At 43.8% G+C, this 27811-nt stretch overlaps 1 protein-coding gene and 1 long non-coding RNA gene across 7 annotated transcripts; one reads left to right on the top strand and one right to left on the bottom strand.

Moving 5' to 3' along the window:
- Positions 1–1047: 1047 nt before the first annotated feature.
- LOC102942825 (protein CLN8) lies at positions 1048–13732 on the bottom strand. 4 transcript variants are annotated; one of them, XM_037894183.2, is made up of 4 exons: positions 13681–13732; positions 12473–12558; positions 5628–6277; positions 1048–4538 (listed from the first exon to the last, which is right to left on the bottom strand). In XM_037894183.2, exons 3-4 carry the CDS (start codon positions 6180–6182, stop codon positions 4215–4217), a joined length of 879 nt encoding a protein of 292 aa, XP_037750111.1. In that variant the 5' UTR covers positions 6183–6277; positions 12473–12558; positions 13681–13732; the 3' UTR covers positions 1048–4214. The 4 variants fall into 4 exon arrangements, with proteins under 4 accessions (XP_037750111.1, XP_043398268.1, XP_037750113.1 ...); XM_043542333.1 differs by lacking the exon at positions 13681–13732 and adding an exon at positions 7235–7406 and having other exon boundaries at positions 12372–12506; XM_037894185.2 differs by lacking the exon at positions 13681–13732 and having other exon boundaries at positions 12404–12538.
- Positions 12300–21897, top strand: LOC119565751. 3 transcript variants are annotated; one of them, XR_006289407.1, is made up of 4 exons: positions 12300–12414; positions 13965–14100; positions 19064–19152; positions 19672–21897. It is a non-coding gene; the product is annotated as an uncharacterized LOC119565751 (long non-coding RNA). The 3 variants fall into 3 exon arrangements; XR_006289408.1 differs by lacking the exon at positions 12300–12414 and adding an exon at positions 13356–13406; XR_005224594.2 differs by lacking the exon at positions 19064–19152.
- The last annotated feature ends 5914 nt before the right edge of the window (positions 21898–27811 follow it).

Raw genomic sequence — 27811 nt, 5'->3', positions numbered from 1 at the left:
TCCAGTCTGACTGATGTCCTGGCCTGTTGTCAAAACTTCACTGGCATTTGATCCACCGAAGGGGATTGCCTTTTGCAACGGTTATTTTGCCTCTCAATCCCAGCCCCAAGTGCTTTTTCACGTCATTGCTTGTGTGTAGAACTTGAGTCTCAAATATTCAATAAGAGCAGTACACTATCTCATATTACATCCATCTCAAGGGCAAAAATCTTCTGTAACTGCTGAACATAAGAACGACCACAGTAGGGGAGACTAATGGTCCATCTAGCCCAGTATCCTGTCTTCCAACAATGGCCAGTGCCAATGCTTCAGAGGGAATAAACAGAACAGGCAATCATTCAGTGATCCATCCCCTGAAGTCCACTCTCAGCATCTGGCAGTCAGAGGTTTAGGAACATCCAGCCTCAGAGCATGGGATTGCATCCCTCATCATCTTGGCTAATAGCCACTGATGGACCGATTGTGAGGAAATTATCAATTTTTTTTTTTTAACCCAGTTAATAGTTTTGGCTTTCACAACATAATGAAAACACATCTACAACCCCAAGATAGCATGAAAACCACAAGAATTCCAAAATCATGAATTATACACCCTCAAGTCATGACATTAAAAAACAAGAAATTAATTATACTGTTTCTTTTTATGTGCCTCTTTGTTCTTCAGCCTTTAGGATGCAGTAGGCCTAGTTCCACAAAAGCAGGAGCCTAAACACTTGAATGAATCTTAGCCTAGCCTCATACTTTTCCTGTTACCTCTCCCAAACATTTCATATACCTAAGGCCATACCTACATTACAAACTTATATTAACTCAAGTTACATCACCATAGAATCTCCACGTTAGTATGTCACATGTGCGCATGTCGATTTGACTCCTTGTATTGGCACTGAGCATATAGAAATCCTTGTATCGATTAAAAGTGTGGTGCATCATGGATAGATATCCCACTGTGCAACTCGCCACGGTTGACTGTACTGTATTTTTGAGAATTTTGGCAATGCACACTGGGGCCAAAATGCGTCGCACATTGATCAACTTCACATAGTGCGGTGTTCACCATCCCATAATTTTATACATATCCCATATGTAAAATTATACATAATTTTTGCACCTTTTTTCCCTAAATCCCACAAACCCACGTGACCCTCCTTACCATCTGCCATCTCTGACAGAAGCATAGACCCTGCATAGCTCTGCACGTGACACAGCAAATTGAGTGATATAGAGCATAAGACTGATATGATCATATGAAACCAAGTGTGTATATATATATATATATGAGCACTAAGTCATTGCAACCATTCATTAAATAGAGAAACGATCACAAAACATGTACAGCAACTGTAAGAAAAAGCGAAACCTACTTACACATTTCTATTTAGAGTTTTGGTCACAACGTAATTATCATTTGAGTACATTGTATTGATTTTTCAGAGCGCATGGTGTACTGCATATACTGCAACTTTGTCACTTGCAGAAAAGAAAACGAAGCTTGCATGATAGTAAGAACACAACATTGTATGAGAAACACACACCGTATGTTGGAACGGATAAGTAAGCAGAATATGATGGTCTGTCGTACAAAAACAAAAGCCATGGCTCAACATCTAGCCTATTGCATAGAGACCCAATGTAATAACCAGCCTAAGGATCAAGATTCTTGCAATAATTCTAGTAATAAACATTTTCACCACTGCTGATAGTCATATCTTGAGTAATGATTATATGTTGAAGGAATATCATTTTATAAATGTTATGAGTAAACAGAAATTATGTTTAGTATTGGTAGTTCTGTAATTTCATTTTCTCATCTAGTACTTATCAAAGATCCAGTGTGACTCTTGTAAGAGGAGGGAACATATGCCTTGCCTTCCAGAGGGAACTAATGAAGAAAACCTAATTGATGAGAAGAAAGAGTACAGGTGCAACAAGTATGCATAGTTCAGATGTTAACATAATATGTACATTATATCATTGTTTTTTTAAGAGAAATATTTTAGTTTTCTTGGAATAACGCAGCTGGAATATAAACAAGTAATAGAGAAGTTTAATTTTACTGTTCATTTCAGTATAGAAAAAAGGTGTTAATAACTATCAATACATATATTTTGATGCTTGTTTTTTAAAATTTTTTGGAACGGAAAGTAAACAGTTCTTGTTTATATACCTGGTTACAATAATAAAGTTTGTAAATACCTCTCTTTATTTGAGTCCATGTTTACAATGGTGATTTCAAAATGGTAGAAAATTGTAATAGGACATCAATATGCACCATGGCTTGCTACCTTTCACCTTTGTCCAGGGGTAGCTAATTGAGATGGGTGGTGATGCCCTGTCACAATCTGTAACCCATGGACCAGAGGATGTGAAAGGTACCCTGAATCAGATGATGTGAAAGGGGAGAGGTAGCAAATTGCAACAGATGACCCACCCATCACGATTAGCTACACTGACCAGACAAAAGCTCAAAGGTAGCAAATTACCACAAAGGGAACCTACTTCTTCAGAATTCACTACCATTGCCCCAAAATTGGGGAAATGTAGCAAATTCTGATAGGGCAGCTTATGTATCAGAGGCTGTTACTGGTAGCACAATGTGTCGGTAGCAGCTTTTCATGCCTCGCTGGCCAGCCATACGTGCTAGACCCAGGGATCGCTCAGTTCAGTTAACATTCCTTATGCAGCTGGAACACATGAACAAATACATTGTCAGAACTGAATAAAAATGACATGGGTGTTTACAGCCCTGTTCAACAGCCGCACTGCCAAGTTTCAACACCTTTTCAGAATGTGACACTACTGGAAGGATGGCTGGAAAGACCACATTATCTTACAAAAAGAAAAGGAGTACTTGTGGCACCTTAGAGACTAACCAATTTATTTGGGCATAAGCTTTCGTGAGCTACAGCTCACTTCATCGGATGCATACAGTACTCCTTTTCTTTTTGCGAATACAGACTAACACGGCTGTTACTCTGAAACCTGTCATTATCTTACAGGAAGGCATTTCATTCAGACTCCGGAGTCTCTCTCTCCTTGCTCTCAAGGTGCTCAGAATGGCTGAGACAGTCACTGATGAGGTCATAAATGCACACTAGGGGCGTTCATATGCCTAGTTTACCATTTGAAGAACAACATTATGACACTTGCAGAGCTACGTTGGTGGATGTTTACCAAGCATCAGACAAACGGAGAAAAAGCGTCATTGACAAGGGATGCACTTGTACCTGCTGTCAAGAGGGTAAAGTATCAGGCAATAGAATGGCTCTGGGACAATTGACCGCATCCAAAACTGTCTTCCCCTATCGGGCACTAATGGGTCTTGGAGGATGGAACGATCACACCAGTTATGCATAAAATACCATGTGCTCCTTCAGCTAATCAAAAGCTCATGTACAAAGACCAGATGCTCACGACCCTGCAAATGTCTGGCTAGCCGTCTGCCTTAACAAAGATGTGTGAGTGTGTTGTGGATGATGATCCATGTGACAATGTGTCTAGCAGTGGAGCCCTAGATGGAGATCACACAGATAATGACTTTGATGAATAAATGTTTTCAGTCCTACATGTCAAGGCTAAACTCCTTGGATTACCACAGGTCAATATCATTTTCATCTAAGCAATGCATCCCTCTGTTAAAGTATAATTTTAAAAAGTTGATATTTCAATATTTTCTCAAATAGATATATACACAATTGTTTTACGTTTGTCACCATTATGTTCGTGGAGAAGGATGTTATTCAAAAGGCCTAACTTGACCCATTTCTGACAAAGTTGTATTATCAAAAATTCCACCAGCTGGAGGACCTGGAGATGGCAGCTGAGGGAGGGGAGAGGATGGGTAGGCAGTTAGTCCCTCTTGCCACTGAAATTATGATTCTGTAGATTTTTACATACCTTGCCTTTTTATCACTAATTTGTCACTTCCCCCAGAATGAGATTTTACTACTTTATGCTCAGGCTAAAATTATTGGTATGAATCCTGACTGAGTCAAAGATTGTGTGTGTGTGTGTGTTTGTGTACTTTAAATATAGACAGAAACAATTTTAAAACACTTTTGATAAATGAGTATAGTACACTGATAGCAATCTGTGAGAGGATCAATATATTCATAGACTTCTTATAAACAATTCTATTTTCATGGACTTGGAAGTAAACCTGCACCACATTCTTCCGGACAGATTTTCCAGTTACCCTAACAGCTATTGCAGCACTATAACCTCTTCTTCTGAAATGTTTCACTATTTAATTTACCAGAAGATCCATTTTCCACTTCTGTATTTGGAAAGTTCCTGTCAACTAGACCAAAGAGCCGCTGAGTTGATCTGTACGTCCAGTATGGATTAAGTATTAATGTAAGTGTACTTAACCCCATGAAAAAGACAATAAAATATGGAAGTCCCAGATTTTCCACCACATCATTCCAATGGGAAATACACACCCACCACATGTGATAAATAAGGACCATGCGGCAGTGAAACATATGGATATTTACCCATTGGTTTGCCTTCCAAAAAAGGGTATTAGCACAGCCAATCTGGAAGAGACAACAACAAAGAAAGAGAAATGAGATTGCAGCTTCAAGATAAGACAGTCAGTGTTTTCTATAAATAAGGGACATATTTAGCTTTCCTGTTGTGTTTAGTGTAAACTGCCATACAAATATTCTCTCAATCATTTTTCTCTTGAGTGCTAAGAGATTGCACATTTATATAGCACCTTTTGTCCAGCAGAATTCTAAACCACTTTGCCACCTGTGTGCATACAACATCACTTAGATGCAGCCACCTGTTGAAGGGAGAAAGACAATCAAAACAAAGCACCTCTCACAAAAGTTCAGGGGGGCTACCAGGGTCTGGGAAGTTATGGCAAACACCTCCCAAGCAAACCTGGACTCTAACTGCTCTAGCACCTCCATGCACAGACAGGACCTTCAAGTTTAAGTTCTCATGAAAAGCATCACAGGAGGGCTGAGGTGAACCTGTCAGGGCTTGTGGCTGTAGTTTGAGAGTCCAGATATTTTAGAATTTATGCTTAAACCACTAAGACAGACCGCTTGGAACTCACTGCGGTTTCAGAAGCAAGGCTGATTTCTTCTCTCCCTACAAGCATGGCAGATCTCTTCAAAGCTGCTCTCCCTCTCTGCATCCATAGAATATATATACACACTCAGATGTGTGAGCAAGCATGCACACACCTTTAGTCTCCAGCAGAAATGGAATGGTCTATATTAAGCTTGTTGGAGCTGATGAGCTAGTCTTATGTTACTATTTTCAGTCTTAAACAAATATTTTAAAAATAGAGTTTAGTCACCTAATCTTTAGTCCTCTGCACTAGATCTCAACTAGTGAATCTGTAAAGTAATTTTTTAAAAATCTTTCGATTTTCTTTCTTTGCTACAAAGTGGGCAAAATTTTTTAATATCTAACTATTTTAGCATGATATAAATAAGGATTCCCATGGTCATTTCACTTCAAGTTTGGAAGGAAAAGTTCTTCCTTGATCCCAGAACTAATCTCTTAATTTGGAGGCCAATATTCCTTTGCAGATATTTTTTGAGCAGGAGGCAATGTGAGCTTTATAATGGAAACTTCTATCAGCAATAATAAATACACCAAGTTATTACCTTTAAAAGCACATTGGAGATGCAGGTTGAAGGAGCACTCATCTCAAGTAGCAGTCCCATCAGTGGTAGATAGTGTCCAGACTTTATGTTTGTTATCACGCCAAGAAGCCCACCAAAGGCAAATAAATGATGAACCACTGAGAACACATCAAACATCCTGAAAACAATATTAGACACATGAATAACTACATTTTCATGCAAGAAGAAGCCAGCAGCTATTATGCAGTGAAACCAGCTCCACTTTTGCTGCGAATGCACTTGGTCAACTTGAAAAACTGGATCTATGAACAAGGCCCACAAGCCAGCTCCACAACTCTGAACTGCAAACAGGCCACGTGTTATAGACATATTCCAGAAGGCCTTCTCCTTTCCTGACAAAGTGCGATAACTGGCACTGATCCATGATGACAGCAAGTGAGCTAGAAGAAAGAGTCCCAGGTAGATAAAAAAGCCAGCTGCTAGTAACTTCCAACGAACTTCCCACAGAACGTAGTCCCAGTCAAATATGTCTCTGGATGCTGCACTGTTTGCAAGATTCATTTCTTCTTCTCTCATTTGAAATATCTAGAGGGAGTCTGAAGGTTCTCAGCTATGTGTTGGTCTATGTTGAAGCTACTGAGCCTGTGCTGTTATACGGAGCAGAAACCCATCTGCAATTAAAAAAAAAAAAAGAGAGAGACATGTACGGAATGGCCCAGTGTATGTATATATATGATCTCCCCATTTATGAAAGCTCCACTAATATTTCCCAACACTTCAGAACTGACAGAAAGACCCTCAAAATAAAATAACCTACAAAAAGATGGCCCAGTGGGCTAAACACTGTTAGGTGGCTACCTTACTTTTTTCAATAACCTAAAGAAACCACAACTGAGGTGTACAATTCTCCAGCGAAATATTTAAGCATTTCTGAACCTTCATTTTTTCATCTGTAGAGCCCTCTGGAAATGTCTACATCAGTGGTTCCCAAACTTGTTCCGTCGCTTGTGCAGGGAAAGCCCCTGGCAGGCCGGGCCGGTTTACCTGTCGCGTCCGCAGGTTCGGCCGATCGCGGCTCCCAGTGGCCGCGGTTCGCTGCTCCAGGCCAATGGGAGCTACTGGAAGCAGTGGCCAGTAGGTCCCTCAGCCTGCGCCGCTTCCAGCAGCTCCCATTGGGTCTGGAGTTCCTGACTGATTGCTTGACTCAGCAGGGAATCTCCACAACTGTGTGATGGGGTGTATCGACTCTACACTGGGCAAACAGAAGCGATCCCCGCTTGATACACCGAGCCCCCATGAAATACCCTAAAAGTCTTAGGAATCAAACACACACCCAGTTTATAGGGTACAGATTAAAGCTGCAACAAACCAGATGCTCTGGGCCTCATTCTCATTCACACCAAGTCCACTTTACAATGCTTTGAAGTATAAAAGAGTCTTAAACTGTTGGAGCAGAATAACCGTAAATGAGAACTGAGCCCTTGTAGACATGGTTTTTTTTGTTTTTTTTTAAACACAAAATAATAATCAGTAATAGTGTAAATATTCTTCTTTATTATATGTTTACATTAACCGACCTTTTATACATGCAAATATGTACTTTGTTATCAGAAAAAACTCTTACCTACCTTTCATAACTGTTGTTCTTCGAGATGTGTTGCTCATGTCCATTCCATGCTAGGTGTGTGCACACTCACGTGCATGGCTGCCAGAATCAGCTGTGTACAGGATGGTCTATAGGGAGGCCCTGGCTACTGCCTTGCCCTCGTCCATGACGGCCAAGAATTCCTGTCTCAACTCCTGAGACAGGGAGTTCGTAAATTTGGCCACTGAGTTCCAGACACTGAAGTCATATCTCCCCAGCAATGCTTGCTGGTTGGAGAGACGCAGTTGCAGGCTGGCCGTTGAATAAACCTTTCTCTTGAGTAAATCCAGCTTTTTAGCATCTTTATTTTTAGGGATTGCTCTCATTTGCCTCAGCCTGTCTTGTTCATTGGCAGCTGAGACCACCAGTGACCCTGGAGGAGGGTGGGAATACCTGTACTCATTGTCCTTGGCAGGGACATAGTAGTACTTCTCTGCCCGTTTAGGTGTTGGGGCAGAGAGGACGGGGTATGCCACAGTGTCTTGAATTGCTTGAGTACCCTGTCATGCACTGGGAGTGCCACCTTAGAGGGAGCTGCAGCAGCCAATATATCAAAAAGGCTGTCCGTAGGCTCCTTAAGCTGCTCTGCCTCCAACCCCAAGTTCGAGGTGACAAATCTGAGGAGCTCCTGGTGGGCTCGAAAATCATCTGGTGGCAGCAGGTTGTCTCATCTGGAGAGGACAAGGAAGAGGCCATCATCACGGGAGGGACTGACTCCTCCTCCACAACCAGGGCAGACGGTCCCGGGGCCATTGTGGGTTTTGGTACCGGGGTCTGGTTCCAATTCAATCTCCGGTGGCCAGGTCGGTGCTAGGCTCTGCCTCTCAGAGACTACTGAGGACATTGGCGAGGAATACGATCCTGACATCGGTGGGAGCCCCTAGGAGTCCAATAAGGCCATTGCACTGGCCATTGTCCCAGTGGCCAACCCATCGATGGACCCACAGCGAAGTCTGGTCCAGACGGCCAGTGTCATGAAGGGGAAGGGATAGCTTCCTCCTCAGACTCACACTCCTCCCTCAGTGACCCAGAAGGAGCTGTTGCTACTGTCTCCAGCTGGCTGTGATGCAGAGACAGAGGTGGTGCTGCACTGGAAACTGGTGGCGGGGGCTGGAGACTGGTGCCAGAGACATACGGTGTGGTGATGGGGAGCGGTGCCAGGGGGCCAATGACCGGGAAGCTGGAGAACGGTGTCATGACGCTGGAGATCAATGCCGTGGATCTGGCGACTGGTGACAGGACAGGCACCTGCACCAGGTTGAGGCCCACTGGGGCAGCCCTCTTCCCTCTTGAAGTGAGGGCTTCCCTCTTGAAGTGACCACCTTCGCCAACTCCACAGACGGGCGAGAGTCTCTAGGCATGGACAGAGCTGAGAATGACATGAGGTCCTTTTCTTCCTGAAAAGCCTCCAACATTGAGGGAGCTTGTAGGTGTACGGGTTCCGAGCTGTTCCCAGGTGTCAGTGGTGGGTCCTTAACAGGCTGGATGCCTTAGAAGGCATAGCTACCGCCAACTACAGCTCTAGGGAAGACGAGCAACCTGGCACGGGTCTCACTTTGTCAGAAGTTCCGCACCTGTCCTTCCGCAGCACTGGGGAGCGTCTCCTGTTGCCGTGCTGTTTTTTTGTGCCTCTTCTTTGGCATAGGGGAAGGGGAACGGTGCCAGGAAGAGCCCGATGCTGGCGGAGCACTCCACACCAAGGCTGACATGCTTGGTGCCAAGTTGGAGTGGCAAAGCTCTGAAGCTGGACGAAGGGCAGCTTCTATTAACAAGGCCTTCAAACAAATGTCCCTGCCCTTAAGCATGAGAAGCCTGAAGCCCTTGCAGATCCTGCACTTTCTTTGATGTGAGCTTCCCCGAGGGACTTTAAGCAGCTCACCACTCTAACTGAACTACTACTAACACTAAAAATTATGTCTAGAGAAAAGTCCAAGGAAGTCCACAGACAAAACCACAAGGGAGCTTCCAATTGTAAGAGACAGTCCAGCAACCATCGTGGGTAGTAAGGAACTGAAAGGGCACGGAGTTGGTAGCACCCCATATACCGGCGCATGAGCGTGGGGCACCAGGGGCGCTGGTGCTGTCCGTATGGATACCACTGGAGCTGTCCGTATGGAAAAAGTTCCAGCAGTCATGCACACACCTACCACGTAATCGACATGAGCAAACACTCAAACTTTTTAAACTTTTTGTGCATTAAGTCATGTTATGAAAAATTTAGGTCCGTCAAGCAATTAAAACAATTAATTGCAATTAATTGCATGATTAATCGTGCTGTTAAACAATAGAATACTATTTATATAAATATTTTTGGATGTTTTCCACAATCGCTCAGACAAACAAGTTTGTTTACATTTGCAAGAGATAATGCTGCCCGCTTCTTGTTTACAATGTTACCTGAAAGCAAGAACAGGCATTCACATGGCACTGTTGTAGCTGGTGCTGAAAGATATTTACATGTCAGCTGCTCTAAAGATTCATATGTCCCTTCATGCTTCAACCACCATTCCAGAGGACATGGGTCCATGCTGCTGATGGGTTCTGCTTGTTAAAGATCCAAAGCAGTGCATACTGATGCATGTTCATTTTCATCATCAGAGTCAGATGCCACGAGCAGAAGGCTGATTTTCTTTTTTGGTGGTTTGGGTTCTGTAGTTTCCGCATTGAAGTGTTGCTCTTTTAAGATTTCTGAAAGCATGCTCCACACTCCGTCCTGATCAGATTTTGGAAGGCACTTCAGATTCTTAAATCTTGGGTCAAGTGCTGTAATTATCTTTAGGAAATCTCACATTGGTACCTTCTTTGTGTTTTGTAAAATCTGCAGTGAAAGTGTTCTTAAAACGAACAACATGCTGGGTCATCATTCAAGACTGCTATAACATGAAATATATGGCAGAATGCGGGTAAAACACAGAGCAGGACACATACAATTCTCCCTCAAGGAGTTCAGTCACAAATTTTATTAACACATTATTTTTTTAACTAGCGTCCTCAGCATGGAAGCATGTCCTCTGGAATGGTGGCGAAAGCATTGGGGGGCATACAAATGTTTAGCATATCTGGCATGTAAATACCTTGCAGTGCTGGCTACAAAAGTGCCATGCGAACATCTGTTCTCACTTTCAGGTGACACTGTAAATAAGAAGCGGGCAACATTATCTCTCGTAAATGTAAACAAACTTGTTTCTCTTAGCGATTGGCTGAACAAGAAGTAGGACTGAGTGGACTTGTAGGCTCTAAAGTTTTATATTTTGTTTTTGAGTGCAGGTATGCAACAACAAAAATCTACATTTATAAGTTGCGCTTTCACAATAAAGAGATTGCACTACAATACTTGTATGAGATGAGTTGAAAAATACTATTTCTTTTGTTTATCATTTTTACAGTGCAAGTATTTGTAACAAAAATAATATAAAGTGAGTACTGTACATTTTGTATTCTGTGTTGTAATTGAAATCAATATATTTGAAAATATAGAAAAACATCCAAAATATTTAATAGATTTCAATTGGTATTCTATTGTTTTTAGAGTGCGATTAAAACTGCAATTAATCATTATTACTTTTTTTACTCATGATTAATTTTTTTAGTTAATCACACTAGTTAACTGGAACTAATTGACAGCCCTAGAAACATTATTTAAAGTTTTCAAAGTTTACAAAAAGACAGCCCTGTTTCTTACAGTTCTCTTCTGTGAGGTGTTTTCACAAAGTATGCAGCATCACAGGTGTGCACATTTGCAGGCCTTGCATGCACAAAAAAACCAGAAGTAAGGAAATAGGACAAATGGACCAAGCATTAATTCACAAATGTCCCTGGAAATAATATGTAGCTAGTAGATGAAGAAATAGTCAGAAAAAGAGTAAAGTGTGATAAGCTTGCAGCTGCAGCTTTGATTACTAGCACAGTTTGTAGTGCATGGATACCTCATGATGAAGGATACGATTTGGGCATGGATTCCATGACTTTAACAGATCTCTGTAAATTTGGGAGTGCTCTGGCTGTGCAACTCTCCCCCAGTGTGGGGCTCCCCAGAAGCTCCCCCATGCTCCCGGAACAGTGGGGCTCCAGCTGTCAGCCCAACCCCCTCACCTCCAACCCCTTTACCCCCAGCGTGGTGGGGCTCAGGCTTTGGCTGTCAGCCCCATGCAGCGTGGCTCAGACTTTGGCTGTCAGCCCCACCATGACTTGATTTTGTACCTTTTTACAATGACTGTTCTGTGAATTTGGGTTAATTTAACACAGTTTGACTGGGAGATAGAAGAGGAAGCCATATGGATGCTTAGCAGCATAAGTAAAAAGCTTCTACAGCGATGCCTTCCTTTCCTGCTCCCCAATATAATAAAAAGAAAAGGAGTACTTGTGGCACTTTAGAGACTAACCAATTTATTTGAGCATGAGCTTTCGTGAGCTACAGCTCACTTCATCGGATGCTGTAGCTCACGAAAGCTCATGCTCAAATAAATTGGTTAGTCTCTAAGATGCCACAAGTACTCCTTTTCTTTTTGCGAATACAGACTAACACGGCTGTTACTCTGAAACCTGCCAATATAATAAATAACAGAAGCATCCTTATAGCTAGAGAGCAATGGAATATTGTTTGTTTATATTCTCAGAGGGCCTGACTCTGCGCTCCTTTGCACCAGAGTAACTCCACTGGCCCTTCCTTCCCACTGCCTTGCACCTTGGACCGGTGGGGAGAGAGTTAAGAATTCTAATTTGGTAGCATTTTACACTCACCCTGCTCAGATGTAGACAACTATGCACCGTACAAGGAAGTGGGGAATCAGGCCATTAACGTCAGCATAGTTTACACTGGTGTGAAGAGAGAGTCCCAGAAACTTTCCTTTCCCGACAGAGAAAGCAAAACACCCTCCAACCCACTCCCTCCCCTCAGCACAAGCACAGTTACATCCAAGCTGTGTGAAATTCCCCGCACTTCATGCAGTAGCCTCTCTCCAGGAAGTAGGATGTTTTCTCAGCATTTAACCAAAAACAAAAGTTACTTAACGCTGTCGAATCCCCATTTCCTCCTCCCCACATGAAGGAACAGTACAACACACAGGAAACTATTTGCAAAAGAATCAGAACAGGAGGGGAAAACAACAACAACGAAATACCAAGATGCAGGTTCTCCGAGGCCCGCCCTCACCATTCAGCAAAGTGAGCGCTGTAGTTAATAAATCCCTTCTCCACGCGGCAGCCTTTGCAGGCTACTTACTGGCTGGTCTGCTTCACTTGCTCTGCACTTTCTCCCCGCAGCCTCTGTGCTTTCCTCTCACCTGCTCGACAGCAGCGACCGGCCGACTGCAAAACAGAGAAGTCCGGGCTGCTTCTTCCACCTTTGCAGAAGCAGCTGCAATAGCCTTGAGTCCCAGCTCCCCACAGCAGCAAGGAGAGACACCTGCACACACGGGATAATGTTGCTTCCTCCTGCCCCACCCTTTGTTTCTGCCTGAAGCAAACCGTCCCGCTCTTCCTGGAGCGGAGAGTGGAGTGCAGCAAATGACCCGCTTTGGCAAGCCCGACTCTGGGGTGGTGGTTCCCAGTTCTTGGATTTGAATTCCGCAGCGCAGGAGCGGGGGTCAGCCCACACTCTGCCTCGCCGCTGTATCCAAGTTTCTCGTTGCACTGAACAAAAGGGCGATCGCCCCCCAGTACAGAGTCCTGAAGTTTGTTGCACCCTGGAGTGTGTTGCTATTGGCGAGGATGCAAAACGTGTCTGGTGAAAAGCCAGCCTGAGCCCAGCTCGAACCACTGAGCTGTGTAGGAACGTGGGAGCTGGAACCGAGGGACAGACCCCTCCAAGACCCGGCTGTGGGCAGGAAGTGTGTGTGTGTGTGTGTATCCTGCACTGAAACAGTGTGTCACACACGTGTGTTGGCTGTATCGTGCCTCGACTGTGGTATACGAAGGGGCCCACGTCTTGGTTTTGTGCAGCTTGGTGTGGGACGTTTCTCACCGGCCATAGTCACGGATTTCCCTCTCTGGGTGGCGCCCCTCCCCAGGGCAGGGTGCGGGTGCGGCAGGAGCCTCTCCAATGTGCCCTGCAGAAGCAGGACTGGGGCGGGGATGAGCGGGGGTTGGGGAAGGCAGGGTGACTGGGGAAATCGGTGGAGAGTACTGGAGAGAGTCTGGGGAGCACGTGGAGTAAGGTGCCTGGGGGTTGTTTGGGGGGGGACTGCGGAAGAGAACAGGTTAACGGGGGGTGGGAGGAGGAGAGGCGGGTAACTGAGCCTAGACCAGGTGGGGAAGGGTGACTGGAAGCACTGAGAGCCTCAAGCATTATTGGGGGGAGGGGAGATATTGGAGCAGCCTCCCGCATCTACATTACTTCCACTTAGCTTCCCTCACTCTAGCTCTGTGCCCCATTATTCTGCTCCTTTCCCTGTCTGCCCTTTCCGCCCAGCCCCCAGCTTTGCTACTCACCGAGTCTCCTCTCACTGCTGCCCGGAGCGCTGCCACCTGCCGCTTCCTGCTGACACTGGCTGGGAACCAGCGTGGGGAAGTGGGAAGTTGTCCCGCTTAGTCTTCTTTCAGTTTCATTTTGCTTATCTTACGCCCTAGCAAAATGCTGCCGTGTTCGCGTTCCTGCTTTTAAAAAAAAATCGTAATATTAGGTTTTATGTATCTCTTTTTCTCTGACGGAACCTAAAGTTGGGGCTTAACCAATCTGACATTTGTCCCTTTAATTATCACAACATTAATTTTAGAAGCCAACACCGAGATGGCCCTGATCAGGAATTTCCAAATGCAACTTTCTGGTGGCAGCTTCAGAATGAAATTCACCTTGTGAAGGGGTTCAAGTAAGGTTCTGTCTACCAGTGATTAGTACTCAGGCTTAAGCAGGTAAGGTGAATTTCAGCCCCCCCCCCCCCCCCGCCAGGACTTCTCCCCACCCCCTCAACAAGCTTAAACCAGCTTTTCTAGATAGCATTTAGATTACCGTCCATCTATTAACCAGACAGAGTACATGTAGATTCTTCTGTATGTAACCCTTCTGCCCATCAGAGTTGACAGCAACAAGGGCTGGGTTCAGTATCAAATTTGGGACAGGGAGTGCCTGGACAGACACTGGAAGTGGTATTTCTTATGAAACCCTTCTACCAGGTTCAGTCAGCAGCAACAAGGGCTAGCTTCAATATCTAGGGTTTCCTTCTGACAATACAACACAGATCAGGCTCGAGCACCACTCATTAATGTGGGAAAATTACATACCACCCGTGGGTGCCTCTAGAGACAATACTTCCCCTTTTGCAAGCACTGAGTTTGTGTATACAAAAGAAAACTTTTACTAAAAAGGGGAAAGGAACGGATCCAGGAATTAATTTGGGAACACACCACAGGCATGATTCAAAATCATATGACCATGATGAAAACACCCACCCTAGAGTACATTGGGCAATATCCTTGGCCTCAGGTTCTCAGCTTGCAGTGAGAAAGTCTAACGAACAAATGTTCATTTCACACCCCACTCTCCACTCCCTCCACTGCACCCCTCACAGTTCTTCCCCTTGGTCAGTGAAGACTCATAGTTCAAATGAGTTCATCTCCCACTCCAGGTATGCCACTCCACCATCGTTCACTCTGCCCCTGTGCTATCAGCCACTGCATCATCCACTCACTTCACCACTGCGCTGTTGGCCACTGGGTCACTGTTCACTCCACCTCTGTACAGCAACATCTGTGATGATGTGATGGGGTGACCACCCCACACAGGACTGGAAGGGGTTAAGATGACCTGATGGGCCAATGAACTCCACAAGCTGCCCCCAGAGGAGAAGCCAGGGATCAGGGAATTGACTGGAAGCAGGCTCAGCTGGAGGGACCTATATAAGTCAGGAAGCTGGCACAAATGAGGCTTCAGAGGTATAGTCTGTAGTCACTCCTTGGGAGGCACGTTTGGGACTATAAAGGGTCCACAGTTACTCCCTGAAAGGAGAGTGTGGTTTGGCAAACCCAGAGAGGGGAAGAGCCAGAGACGTAGGTAAGGCTCCAGGGAAAAGCAGCGAGGTATGGGATAGGTCAAACCTTGGCTGCTGATGAGAGGGCCTCTGAGCTGGGACCCAGAGTAGAGGGCCAGCCCAGGTCCTCTACTAGCCATTGGTGAAGTTGCACCAGCGGAGCAGCAAGCAGGAAGACTCCTTGAGCCCATTTGTTAAGGGAGACTTTGATACCCCGGAAGGGGGGAAACACAGATGGTGACCCACCAGAGCTAAGTCATGGAAAGGAGGCTGCGGTTCCTGGAGTGAGAGGGATCTACAGGGCGAGAGGACGACAGAAGAGACCCCATGGGGGGAGGGCACAATGCCTGGCTGGAGCTAATACCCAGGATGGCCATCAGAAGGCACTACCAGCAGTGAGTGAACCCCATGACAGAAGTTTTGAGGTCCCACCACTTAGCACAGTTTTCAGTGATTTCAGCTTGTTAGTGGGGGAGCCTCACCGCTAGTGCTGGCTGTGGCAGTCTTTCACTGGAGACACTATCCCACAGCAGGCTTAAGGCCTAGGCCTGATTATCAGTGATTTCAACTCCAGTGGTCTATAAAAAACCAAAAGACTCTTAATTAAGTTTAATCAGCTCGGTCTTTACACAGTGGAGGGGGCAAAGTCAAAGTTGTGTCTAGGACTGTTAGGCAGAACCCACACCACGATTTATACTTTATTATGAATTATTATTTGTATTATGGAAGTGCCTAAGGACCAATGGAGAATGGTCCCGCGGGCGCTAGATGTTGTACAGAGTCACAAAGGTCTGTAGGCCTAACTTGACATGAGTAAGTTGACATAAGTAAGGGGAGGGATAGCTCAGTGGGTTGAGCATTGGCCTGCTAAACCCAGGGTTGTGAGCTCAATCCTTGAGGGGGCCATTTAGGGATGGGGCAAAAATTGGGGATTGGCCCTACTTTGAGCAGGGGGTTGGACTAGATGACCTCTTGAGGTCTCTTCTAACCCTGATATTCTATGAACTGACTGAGTTCTATGAACTAAGACCTTATTTCTCAGTGGGCCAGACTGAGAAGGTGAATGGAGGACTAAGCTGTAAATAAGGGCTTAACAAGCACTGGACTGGAGTCAGTCTAGCTAAGATAAACAGGGACACCTTAAACTAGGGACAAATAGACCAAATAAACTTGGAATGTGGAGAGCAGCTTATACTTGAACAGCACATATAGAGCATGATGTAGAGGGATTGGTTCCTGAAAAAAGGGTAGCATAAAATCCCTCCTTTACCTGTAAAGGGTTAATCAGTTCCATTAACCTAGTTGACACCTAACCAGAAGGACCAATGGGGAAAGAAGATACTTTCAAATCTGGTGGGGGGAAGGTTTTTGTTTGTGCTCTTTGTTGCTCTCTCCAAGACCAAGAGAGACCAAGGAAGTAATCCAGCTCCTACTGAATGATACATCTAAAATTACAGAAATAGTAAGTAATAGCAAGGAAATGCGTTAGAGTATCTTTTGTTTTAGCTTGTGAATTTTCCCTATGCTAAGAGGAAGGTTTATTCCTGTGTTCTGTAACTTTAAAGTTTTGCCTCGAGGGGAATCCTCTGTGTTTTAAATCTTATTACCCTGTAAAATTACCTTCCATCCTGATTTTACAGAGGTGCTTCTTTTACTTTTTTTCTTTATAATAAAGTTCATAGAATATCAGGGTTGGAAGGGACCTCAGGAGGTCATCTAGTCCAACCCCCTGCTCAAAGCAGGACCAATCCCCAACTAAATCGTCCCAGCCAGGGCTTTGTCAAGCCTGACCTTAAAAATATCTAAGGAAGGAGATTCCACCACCTCCCTAGGTAACGCATTCCAGTGTTTCACCACCCTCCTAGTGAAAGTTTTTCCTAATATCCAACCTAAACCTCCGCCACCGCAACTTGAGACCATTACTCCTTGTTCTGTCATCAGCTACCACTGAGAACAGTCTAGATCCATCCTCTTTGGAACCCCCTTTCAGGTAGTTGAAAGCAGCTATCAAATCCCCCCTCATTCTTCTCTTCTGCAGACTAAACAATCCCAGTTCCCTCAGCCTCTCCTCGTAAGTCATGTGTTCCAGTCCCCTAATCATTTTTGTTGCCCTCTGCTGGATGTTTTCCAATTTTTCCACATCCTTCTTGTAGTGTGGGGCCCAAAACTGGACACAGTACTCCAGATGAGGCCTCACCAATGTCGAATAGAGGGGAACGATCACGTCCCTCGATCTGCTGGCCATGCCCCTACTTATACATTCCAAAATGCCATTGGCCTTCTTGGCAACAAGGGCACACTGTTGACTCATATCCGGCTTCTCGTCCACTGTAACCCCTAGGTCCTTTTCTGCAGAACTGCTGCCGAGCGATTCGGTCCCTCGTCTGTAGCGGTGCATGGGATTCTTCTGTCCTAAGTGCAGGACTCTGCACTTGTCCTTGTTGAACCTCATCAGATTTCTTTTGGCCCAATCCTCCATTTGTCTAGGTCCCTCTGTATCCTATCCCTACCCTCCAGCGTATCTACCTCTCCTCCCAGTTTAGTGTCATCTGCAAACTTGCTGAGGGTGCAATCCACACCATCCTCCAGATCATTTATGAAGATATTGAACAAAACCGGTCCCAGGATCGACCCTTGGGGCACTCCACTTGATACCGGCTGCCAACTAGACATGGAGCCATTGATCACTACCTGTTGAGCCCGACAATCTAGCCAACTTTCTATCCACCTTATAGTCCATTCATCCAGCCCATAGTCTTTAACTTGCTGGCAAGAATACTGTGGGAGACCGTGTCAAAAGCTTTGCTAAAGTCAAGGAACAACACGTCCACTGCTTTCCCCTCATCCACAGAGCCAGTTATCTCGTCATAGAAGGCAATTAGATTAGTCAGGCATGACTTGCCCTTGGTGAATCCATGCTGACTGTTCCTGATCACTTTCCTCTCCTCGAAGTGCTTCAGAATTGATTCCTTGAGGACCTGCTCCATGATTTTTCCAGGGACTGAAGTGAGGCTGACTGGCCTGTAGTTCCCAGGATCCTCCTCCTTCCCTTTTTTAAAGATGGGCACTACATTAGCCTTTTTCCAGTCGTCCGTGCCTTCCCCCGATTGCCATGAGTTTTCAAAGATAATGGCCAACGGCTCTGCAATCACATCCACCAACTCCTTTAGCACTCTCGGATGCAGCACATCCGGCCCCATGGACTTGTGCTCGTCCAGTTTTTCTAAATAGTTCTGTTTTTAAGAATCTGATGGGGGTTTTAGTGTCCTAAAAACCCAAGGGTCTGGTCTGTGCTCACCTTGTTTACTCTCAAGCCTCCCCAGGAAAGGGGGTGAACGGGCTTGGGGGGGATATTTTGGGAAAACAGGAACTCCAAGTGGACCATTTGCTTAATCTCATTTGGTGGTGGCAGCGATATCGTCCAAGGACAAGGAAGAATTTGTGCCTTGGGGAAGTTTTTAATCTAAGCTGGTAGAAATAAGCTTAGGGAGTCTTGCATGCGGGTCCCCACATCTGTACCCGAGAGCTCAGAGTGGGGAGGGAACCCTGACAGGCACATGACACACTTTGCAACCAGGTTGCCTAGTTCATTTCTAAACCCAGGCTGGCTCCTCAGACTAGGCACTTCCCCAGCTATCTTGCCTGTCCGGCCTGATCCAGAAGACGTGGTCCGAGCAAGTCTCACCCCACACAAAACAGCTAGCTGAGGTGGTAATGGTAGTGATGGTGCCTCTAATAACATTTAGCTCAATGGTCAGAGCACTCACCCAGGATATGAGAGAGCTGGGCTCAGTACCCCCTCTACCTGATATGGAGAAAGATTTTAAACATGGTCTCCCTCCTCTTAGGAGAAACCCTAATCACTGAGATATGGGGTATTCTGGAACCAGTGTCTCTTCTGTTTGGAGGCTAGGGACAGTTGTCAAAAGGATAGGAGGTAAGGCGAAGACATTTGCATGCTTAATTTGTACTTTTATATTTTATACTTCATCAAACACAACAGTATTCTGTGTGTTCCTCTGAGAAGGGCCACGTTTTCTTGAGCATCTGGTAGGTGTATGTGCGGTGGGGAATCAGACAGCATAAAGTACCCCGAGCCACGCAGCTTCTCTTTTCTTCAAGTCTCCTCTTAAATCATACACTCTTCAACTGGGTCTTTATTTCTCCCCAATCACTCTGCAGTAAAACTTATTGAGTGTAACGCCATTATTTTCAATGATTTCTCAGGTCTTTCATCTACTATCTTGTGTTATTTAATGCTACAAAGTATCTAGGATTACAGCTCAGTAAAAGTAAAATGTAGAGTGTTTTATGAATAGATAAATTAATTCTTTAGGGGGCCTGTTGCTGTGATGATAAATACAAAAAATATAATTATTGCTCTGCAAGTACTGCTAGAAAATATCACCTAAATATATAATTCTACCAATGCTTTTGATTGTTTTTTTTTTTTCAGTTTGACACCTCATAAATGATTAGAAATTTGGCAAGACAATGGAAGAAATAATGCCTCATAAAGATATGGATCGTTTCTGTATGACCAACGCGTACTGATGCTAACTCACGGTAGCTAACACAGAATGGATAAAAAACTGTTTCACTAAAAAAGGATTTCAGTCATTTGTCAGTTTCCCTAAAATCTGTGTAAGCTCTCTTAACCCCATGCCCTGTTTTTTTTTCATATTAACCTTTTAAATGTTTAGGATCGTTTAATTTTTTTTAAAATGTATGCAATTAAAAACAGAATGTTTAGCAAAAGGATATGGAGAAGCTGTCAATTTTAGGTTTTTTTTAAAAAAAAAAAAAAGCTCGGGAGCGGAGGATGTAGAGGGGGTGGACATGTCTCATCGGGGAACGGTAGTAGTTAACGGCTCCCAGTGTCTGATGCTACAGCTATTATTTCTGTCCTTCATACAGTTACAAAGCTATGGCTTTTCTTTTGAAATGTGGTTATTTTTAAAACCCTTCTCAAAATTTGTATATTTCTTCCCAATTTACAAACAATGAGCCGATTTAGAATCCTACATCTTAGCTCTGTAAATAGCCTTTAGAAAGTTTTTATTTGGTTGTGGGGTTTTTTTGCATGCTGAGCAATTCATTTAGGCAAAACTTTAAAAACAAGCTAATGCTTTTTTTTTTTTTTTTTTTTTTAAAAAGCTTAGGATAGTATCTCTTTGAAACATTGTACTGTAATTTTTATTTCACTAGACCTCTTCCTCTTTGGTTAAGATAAACCTGAAAATGTTTATGCACATGTGTAAAGTTATTCACATGCACGTCCTCAGGATCAGGGCCTATCTGAGACACACAATACACAAACTAAAGGAACAATCTCAAAGTGGAGCATTTTTCAAATCACCTGTACACAAGACAAACATTGTGAAGCTGCATTGACAATAATCCATAATACATGAAAAGTGGGCAACTTTTTTTACTTATCCTTTTCTAATCAATGCTAACATGAAAAGTTTATACTATGGTATTTCCCAGTTGCTGAACTTGAAGTTATCCTTAACCTATGTAATAAAACAGGTCAGCAGTCTTTGGCACATGGCCTATCAGGGTAATCCACTGGTGGGCCACGAGACATTTTGTTTACTTTGACCATTGCAGGCACAGCCACCTTGCAGCTCCCATTGTCAATACACAAATGATATTTTTAGTACATATATTGCAAAGCTTATTTCATCACTGCAAGTCACCAAAGGAAAAATGTTGAGCAGTGAAGAAGCAGACATTTCATCAGTAAAACAAATGTACACTCCTGAATTACTATATTAACCTGGCCGTGAAGTCACAAATAGTCCCCTTAGACACTCCTGCCACTCTCTACCACCCAGACAAACTGGACTTTATGATGAAAAGGTTGTTAAAACCAAATTTCATCACACATTAGGTCTTTCAGCCCCAAGGGGTCAGTTACTCACCCAGGTCAATGGATTCTCAGGATCTTCCCCAAAAACAATGCTGTAGCCAATCCTTTAGTAAACTCTAACTAAAGAATTATAAGATAAGAAAGAATATAGAGTTATTGCAAGGTTAAAGCAGATGAACTGTATTACACCTGAATTAGAGTTTGTAGTTCAAATGATAGCAGAGATTAAATAATCTGCCAGTTTTGGAGTCTTTTCATAAATCTCTTCGGGCTTCCCAAAAGGTTTTTTAGGTATCTCAGTCTTGTATGTGGAACACCCCTTGACCGTGTTCAGATGGATCAGAGATAAAAGAATCGCTCTGTGCCTTCTTATAGAAGAAAACAGTCTAGCGCTTGTCTCTAGTCCAGCATAGGTTCTTGTGTGTATTCCTGAAGCCAGCTAAGACAATAGGATGTACAGAAACAACCTCCCTATTGCCTCTCCAGCATCATAGTTAATATTAACTATATAGTCCAGAATTTTCAAGCTTGGGGGCAAAAAGTTGATTAAAACGTCCTCCACAGGAGGTGATTAAAAGAAGCTGAACGTTTTCTTTCATTTTTGTTTTAAAATATCCATGATCCCAGGTCCATTTTCCTGATCCATTAGACTAGATTGCTGTGACTGCAGGACACAGCACATTTTATCAAAGTGGCCAAGGGAAGAATTTGAGATATTCCCAGAGAATATCTAATTTAACACACTTTGATTGGGAGCCCTGGTGGGAGGCAGAAGAGGAAGCCATATGGATCACTAGCAGCATAAATAAAAAGATTCTTCTGACAAGTTTTCCCTCCCTGCTCCCCAGTAAATAACAGAAAAGGAGGATGGCATTCTTATAGGTACAAAGAAAAGACATGTCCAGGTTCCTTCCCCACTCTGAACTCTAGGATACAGGTGTGGGGACTTGCATGAAAACCTCCTAAGCTTACTTTTACCAGCTTAGGTTAAAACTTCCCCAAGGTACAAACTATTTTACCCTTTGCCCTTGGACTTCCACTGCCACCACCAAACGTTTATCTGGGTTTATTGGGAAAACATTGTTTGGAAACGTCTTTCCCCCCAAAATCCTCCCAACTCTTGCACCCCACTTCCTGGGGAAGGTTTGGTAAAAATCCTCACCAATTTGCTTAGGTGACCACAGACCCAAACCCTTGGATCTTAGAACAATGAAAAAAGCATTCAGTTCTTAAAAAGAAACATTTTAATAGAAGAAACAGTAAAAAAGAATCACCTCTGTAAAATCAGGATGGTAAATACCTTACAGGGTAATTAGATTCAAAACACAGAGAATCCCTCTAGGCAAAACCTTAAGTTACAAAAAGACACACAGACAGGAATATTCATTCTATTCAGCACTACTTAATTTCTCAGCCATTTAAAGAAATCATAATCTAACGCATATCTAGCTAGATTACTTACTAAGTTCTAAGACTCCATTCCTGTTCTGTCCCCGGCAAAAGCATCACACAGACAGACTCAGACCCTTTTTCTCCCTCCTCCCAGCTTTTGAAAGTATCTTGTCTCCTCATTGGTCATTTTGGTCAGGTGCCAGAGAGGTTATCCTAGTTTCTTAACCCTTTACAGGTGAAAGGATTTTTCCTCTGGTCAGGAGGGATTTTAAAGGTGTTTACCCTTCCCTTTATATTTATGACACTTAGCTATATTATAATTTACACCAGAGAAACTCCACTGTACTGGCCCTTATTTCCCACTGCTTTGCATCTTGGATAACTGAGAGATAAGGATCCTCATTTGGTAGCATTTTACACTCACTCAGCACAGATGTATACACCTGTGCACCGTACAAGGAAGTGGATAATCAGGCCATTAGTGTCAGCATATTTACTCTGGTGTGAAGTGAAAGCCCCAGAAACCTTCCTCTCCCACCTCCCCATAAAAAAGACAAAGAAAGCAAAACACCCCTTTCCCCCACCTCTCCAGTACCAGCACAGCTACATACAACCCTCTAAATACAGTGGTTCACAGGCTGTGTGGCATTCCCCGACTTCATGCAGTAACCTCTCTCCTGGAAGTATGACGTTTTCTCAGCATTTAACCAAAACAAGCAGTTATTAGACAATGTTAACTCCCCATTTCCCCCTCCTCACAAGAAGGAACAGTACGACATATGGAAAATATTTGCAAAAGAATCAGTACAGAAGGGAAAAACAACAACAAAATAAGAATATGCAAGTTCGCTGAGGCCCACTCTTTACATTCAGCATGAGTGCTTAATAGTAGAACCTCGGAGTTATGAACACCAGATTACAAAGTGACTGGTTAACCACATACCTCATTTGGAACCAGAAGTACGCAATCAGGCAGCAACAGAGACAAAAAAAAAAAAGAAAAGCAAATACAGTACAGTACTGTGTTAAACATAAACTACTAGAAAAATAAAGGGAATAATTAAACCAAAAGATTTGACAAGGTAAGGTAACTGTTTTTGTGCTTGGTTTCAGAGTAGCAGCCGTGTTAGTCTGTGTCCACAAAAAGAAAAGGAGTACTTGTGGCACCTTAGAGACTAACCAGTTTATTTGAGCATAAGCTTTCATGGGCTTGTTTCATTTAAATTAAGATGGTTAAAAGCAGCATTTTTCTTCTGCACAGTAAAGTTTCAAAGCTGTGTTAAGTCAATGTTCCATTGTAAACTTTGGAAAGAACAACCCTGCCATTTTGTTCAGACTTATGAACACCTTCCATTCCTGAGATGTTCCTAACTCTGAGGTTCTAATGTAGCATCCTTTGCATGCTACTGACTGGCTGGTCTGCTTCAGTTTTTCTGCTCTCAGCCTCTGTTTTTTCCTCTGTGCTTTCCTGTCATGTGCTCAACACCAATCACCAGAAGTCAGAGCCGCTTCTTCCACCTTTGCAGAGGCAGCTAGAAAAAAAATGGAACAGCCTGTAGCGGTTAGAGATACTTGCACACCGGGTAATATTGCCTATTATGTCCTCCTGCCCCACCCACTCTTTGTTTCTGCCTGAACTAAACTATCACGCCCTGACAGGAGGAGGGAGTACAGGCAACAAATAACCCGCTTTGACAAGCCAGACTCTGGGGTTGTTCACAGTTCTCCACACACTGCCCTGGTGCTGTAGCCAAGTTTTGCATTGCACTGAGCAAAAGGGCGTTCACCCTCCAGTACAGTGTATGATTGGAAAACATATGACCACGAGTAAAATGCCAGCGTACATTGTGCAGCATCCTTTTCCTCAGTTTCTCACCTTGTGGTGTGAAAGTCAAACAAATGTTCCTTTAACACACCACTCCCCTCTCACAGAATCACAGGGTTGGAAGGGACTTCAGGAGGTCATCTAGTCCAACCCCCTGCTCAAAGCAGGACCAATCCCCAATTTTTGCCCCAGATCCCTAAATGGCCCCCTCAAGGATTGAACTCTCAACCTTGGGTTTAGCAGGCCAATGCTCAAACCTCAAATGCTGAGCTATCCCTCCCTCCACTGCACCTTACTCACAGATGTTGTCCTTGGTTAGTGAAGGCCCAGAATGCAGAGGTGTGTTCACGTGAGTTCGCCTCCCAACCTGCGGAAGAAAATGCATCAAGCAATGCCTCAGCTGTTGCTGCCATGCCACTTTGTGTCGCTGCCTGCTGCCGTGCCGGTGTTCACTCCACTGCTGGGTGCTCTGCTGTTGTCCACTCTGCCACTGCGTTGCCGTTCACTCTGCTGCTGCGCTGTAAGCTACTGCATTGTCACTCAAGCACGGTGCCAGTGGTCCCTGTGTTGTCATTCACGCCGCTGCTGTCCCTGTACTGCAACCTCTGCAATATCTTGAGGTACCACCTCTCAGCACAGTCTAAGTGATTTCAGCTTGTTAGTGGGGCAGCCTCTTTCGCTTGTGATGCTGTCCCACAGCAGCTCTAAGGCTTAGTCCTGATTATATGTGATTTCAACTCTAGTGAGCCATAAGGAAACAAAAGACTCTGAGTTTAATTAGGTCTGTCTTTAAACAGTGGAGTGGGGCAAAATCAAATGGTGTCTAGACTCTTAGGCAGAGCCCACACCACCATGTACACTTTATTATGAATTATCTGTATTATTGCAATGCCTAGAGACCAATGGAGAATGGTGCCCCAGTGTGCTAGGTGCTGTACAAACAGAATCACAGACAGTCCTTTATTGGACTAACTTGGCATGAGTAAGTTGACATAAGTAAGACCTTATTTCTCAGTGGGCCTGACTGAACAAGTGAATGGAAGACTAACTTGTAAGTAAGAGTTTAACTAGCATTAGAATAGAGTCAGTTTAGTTATGGTAAGCAGGAACATCCGGGTAGTAGGGACAAATGGACCAACTAATCTTGTAATGTAGAGATCAGGTTATACGTGAACAGCACACAGAGCATGCTGTACAGGGATTGGTTCCTAAAAAGTAGCCAAGCCAATCATGAAATGCATAATGCAATGTACAGTCAGGAATACAGGTCTTAGTAATGACGTATATAAGGAAAAGTTTTGCTGTGTAACTTTGGATTTGTAGTGAATCCTGCAACCACCCCCTGCATTTAAGCCTGGCCAGAGTGTGCATAGTGTTGCTATATGTCCAATAAAAGGTACCTGAATGAAAAATTCTGAAGTCAAACTGAGTTTTTGGGAACCGAGTGAAAGAGGGTCTCAGGGGATTCAACATGCTTTCCCTGAAGAACTTAGAATTAAAAAAGACAAAAGAGACAGACAGGGTGGGAGAAAGAGATATAGAAACATAACTCCTCTTTGCTTCCCAGGTTACTCGGGAGCAGGCAACACTCGCATGTATGCCAGGTATGATGCTGTCAACAGTAGAGGAGATCCTGAGTATCCCAGTGGTGATGTTGCATAGATGAGAATCTCTATCCACCCCTCTGCCGCCCTTCTATTTCTATGGAAATTAACCTTGGTGGCATTTCCACCTGGCTGGGCCCTGCACACGCGCGCGCGCGCACACACACACACACACACACAGAGTCTGACTGTAACAAGAAATAACTAGAAAGAGTAACAGGCCTAAGTTTAAGACGTTCTAAAGAAACATTTCCATGAATTATAACTGAATACAGACTAACACGGCTGCTATTCTGAAACCTGAGTTACTATGTTTAGGTGTATAGAGAAGGGAAACATTTTTCTTCTGATTCTCTGAAGATCTTCAGTCCTGGGATTCTCAGTCCTGGGTCATGGCACTCAAGGGAGAGAGACAGGCAGAACTTTCCAGTCTCTCAAGATTTCTGAGCTTCCTAAGGGTAGCAGTGGCATGTAGAAGTGTGTACTTTCCTTCCTTCCCTCCCACTGATTGTTGAAACACTACCCCTGAGCTTAACTGCTGCTCTTGAAACTTTCCCTTCTCCTCCCAGTTAGAGCTGAAAGCAAAGGTTCCCCAAAGAACAATAAATCAAGCAACAAAAAACTGAACAATCAAGACCTTAAATGAACAGAAAAATAACAGCCTGAAACTGGAGAGATAGACACCACCTCAAACAGATCTCCCTCCAACCTCTGATGGAGAGGAGTGAACAGATGAGGATCTATCAAGAAGATACTTTCAGAGAATCAGAATCAGCAGGTAATTTGTCTAAAGAGAGCATCTAGCCAGGATTCTCAAGCTAGGGAGTAAGCAGCTGAGGGATACCACAAAACCTAAACAACAACACTAAATGTTGTCAGCAAGAACTAGGTCAATGCAAGCAATGTAAGGAAGAGATATGACAGGTCTCATGTTCTTTTTGGGAGCTAACTCTTAACCTGTATGGTGTATCCAAAACACAGCAATGTGGCCAACTTAAATTAGAGGACATTCAAAGGAAATAAACCCTAATGGGTGAGAGAGATTGGGCTTGTGAAGTGGGATTCCCTCTCCCCTCTAAAGCCTGAAACCAAGAAACAGGGGTTTTTAAATGCATGGAGTGAGGATGCTGTACATTTGTCCAAGATGGAATCCTCCTTGGACACGCAACAGAGACTTCCTTACCTGAGATCAAAGGACCCCAATATGGCCTTCCAGATTTAGGCCCGCCAGATTGCATTTTGCAGTAGTACAATCAGGAAGCCATTTTTATATGGTTCACTCAGTGATGTCACTGCCCAAAGAACTGGTGTCAATTAAACAAATAGAACCCTTGAACATAAAGCATATGGAAAAGGACATCTCTGGGATAGACATATGGCCATGGAAAGAGAATAAGTAACTCTTGATGTCAGATAGGAGGGATTGTGGCTGGAGTATGGTGTCTTCCAGGAATTTCATCAACCATTGATGAAATGGTTCCTAAGAAGCTGGTATGAACTAGTGCACATTATAATAGCTTCAAGGGTGCTTTAACATGTGCTATGTGATCAATCAGATCCCAGTCAAACCCAGGATTGGGGGAAGGAAAATGGCTGAAAGTCATCTTTGCCCCTCACCTCCTCTGCACCAAGCACAGCTTCCACATCCCTGAGGATCTGACTCTATTTACCAAGAATGATTGGACTTCTCACAGTATCTTTTCTTGACAAATTGTCCAAGAGTACATGAATGAGGGATTGAGATACCTAAGGCTCAAGTATAGCAACAAGTAGAAAGCAGGGCTGTCAATTAATCAAAGTAAACTCACACAATTACCTAAAAAAAATTAAGCACAATTACAAAAATTAATCACGATTAATTGCACTGTTAAACAATAGAATACCAATTGAAATTTATTAA

This window comes from Chelonia mydas, chromosome 3, assembly GCF_015237465.2.
Source record: "Chelonia mydas isolate rCheMyd1 chromosome 3, rCheMyd1.pri.v2, whole genome shotgun sequence".
Classification (NCBI taxonomy): Eukaryota; Metazoa; Chordata; order Testudines; family Cheloniidae; genus Chelonia; species Chelonia mydas.
This window is presented reverse-complemented; position numbering and strand designations above follow the sequence as displayed.